At 37.6% G+C, this 2,153-nt stretch overlaps 2 protein-coding genes across 2 annotated transcripts in view; one reads left to right on the forward strand and one right to left on the reverse strand.

Moving 5' to 3' along the window:
• The window catches only part of LOC110029131 (dihydroceramide fatty acyl 2-hydroxylase FAH2-like), a 28,605-nt gene that overhangs the window by 15,583 nt on the left and 10,869 nt on the right, over positions 1-2,153 (forward strand). The window lies entirely within an intron of this gene.
• Positions 1,590-2,147, reverse strand: LOC110029144 (thaumatin-like protein; the record flags this gene model as incomplete). Its single annotated transcript, XM_020731301.1, has 1 exon — positions 1,590-2,147. A coding segment is annotated over one exon (465 nt), but the record flags the coding sequence as incomplete, so codon positions are not given.

The raw sequence follows: 2,153 nt of genomic DNA on the forward strand, positions 1-2,153 counted from the left end.
TATATATATATAATATTTGAGAGTACTCTCGATTACTGGTGTTATTGTGTTCATGAGTCAACATCAAAGAGGATGTTAAAGACGTACTTAAATGTGTTAACCAGATAATGTTTTGGGCTAAGAAAGCTTGAGGCAAATAATGACATTGACATTGATGATGTAGAGATGCAGTTATTAAAAACCTTAAAAGGGGTCGCTTATTGATATAAAAACATAATAAATCAATCCAAATGTTGGGAACATCAACTCTTTATGGAGAGATCAAAATTATTTTTTTATTTAAAATAAAATGAACAATTGGAAGATATATAATAAAAAGCGTTCGATATAAAATGTAAAATATTATTTTTAAAACATTTTTAATAATTTTATAAAAAAAATCTTGAATTTAGTATTTTTTGAATATAAAATTGTCGTAATATTTTTTGAACGAGCTAGCGAGTTGAGTCGTGGCTTGTTTGAGCTTGTCTTGTTAGCTCATTGAGCTCGGCTCACGAGTTAGTTATTCAGTTGAGTCCTAGCCAGCTGATGAGTTGGCCGGGCTCAATCTTTAAGAGTAACGAATTAAGTTTAAAAATATTTTTAAAATTAATTTTGTATGAAAATTATTATAATATTTTATTTAAACTGATATTAATGCAGTATAAGTGAGTTAGTGTTTTTTTTTTATTTCATATAATAAATAACATTTTAGGATCTCTAAACTTTTAAAAATTAATACTATTAACATTTTTATCATCTTTTATTATTTCTTTGTCAGTTCCGTCTTATAAAATTTTTACCTATTTTCTTATAATATAAATCAGGAAAATTTACTTTTATACAACTCAATTCTTATGTATTTACATATCTAACACCTAAACCTCAATTGTTACATTTATGCCACCTAATCTATGCATGAAAAATGTGTATTTAACTTTCTAAAATGTAAAATACTGATATTTTCCATATGATATGAAAAAATTTTGGGGGTATAGATATAAAAAATTAAAGTTTAGGTGTTAGGTACATATATAAATACATAATTAAGAGTGGGGCGATATGTATGTTAGGAAAAATTATTCCATACGGATCGGACACCGCACGAAGCTTACGTGTCCGATCCGGACCGTAAATCACCTGATCTACGGTCCCGATGTATTTCAGTGGGCCCCACCTAAATTTTTTTAAAAAAAAAACAGAAATAATCCTGACCGTAGATCACCGTGATCTACGGTCAGGATCGGACACCGCATGCAGAGATGTCGGTGATCTACGGTCAGGATCGGACATCGCATGCAGAATGTCCATCCGTATGCAATAATTTTTCCTGTAACTGACGACAGTGGAATGTATAATTTAATAATCAAAAGATCCCCTTACATTACACGTAACTGAAAAAGAAGAAAAAATTACACAATCAATATGTGGCCACATTCCCTAATACATCACTTTATTCTGAACTTTGCCTTCCAATCACAAAAGGCTCTTAAATCATTCCTCCTATAGCACTTGAGGAAAATATTTAATGAACTATATATGTTTCATGAAACTATCATGATAGTGGATGATAGCCACAAAACATGCATGGACACTTATTTAACAGAAAATCCTACAATGATTCGTATAAGCCGTCATGCGATACACAACGGCGTGGCAACATCCAGATTGTCGTCTGGACTTCCCGGTCGGGCCGGCCGGAATCAGTTAGGGCAGAAGGTGACTCTATAGTTGCCACCGGCGGGACAAGTGAAGGTGCTCGTCTGATCATCCTTGGGATAACTATACGCGTCGGGGCAGAGGTTCTTGAAGAACTTAGAATAGTCCGTCGGCTGGCAGCTCCCAGAGTTGCAGCAATACTCATCCGTCTTGAACACGGTGCAGGGGTTATTGCATCCTCCGGGCGCCTTCAGCTCCGCCGGGCACTGCCCGACAATATCCGCGGCGCACCGGATCGCGTGGCAAGACCCGCTCCCCACCGGATCCGGGCTGAATTCAAGCCCCACGTTGAAGCCGTCGACGTTGGATATGTCGAAGAAGTCCAGATTGGCGTATTGGTTGAGGGAGAACTCAGCCAAGGTGTTCGGCGGCGACCCGTAGGCGGTGCAGGCCAGCTTGCCGCCGCAGTCACCGGTTTGGCATTGACCGTTACCGGAGGCGTCGAAGGGGCAGCC

This window comes from Phalaenopsis equestris, unplaced genomic scaffold (genome assembly GCF_001263595.1).
Source record: "Phalaenopsis equestris unplaced genomic scaffold, ASM126359v1 Scaffold000002, whole genome shotgun sequence".
NCBI lineage: Eukaryota > Viridiplantae > Streptophyta > Magnoliopsida > Asparagales > Orchidaceae > Phalaenopsis > Phalaenopsis equestris.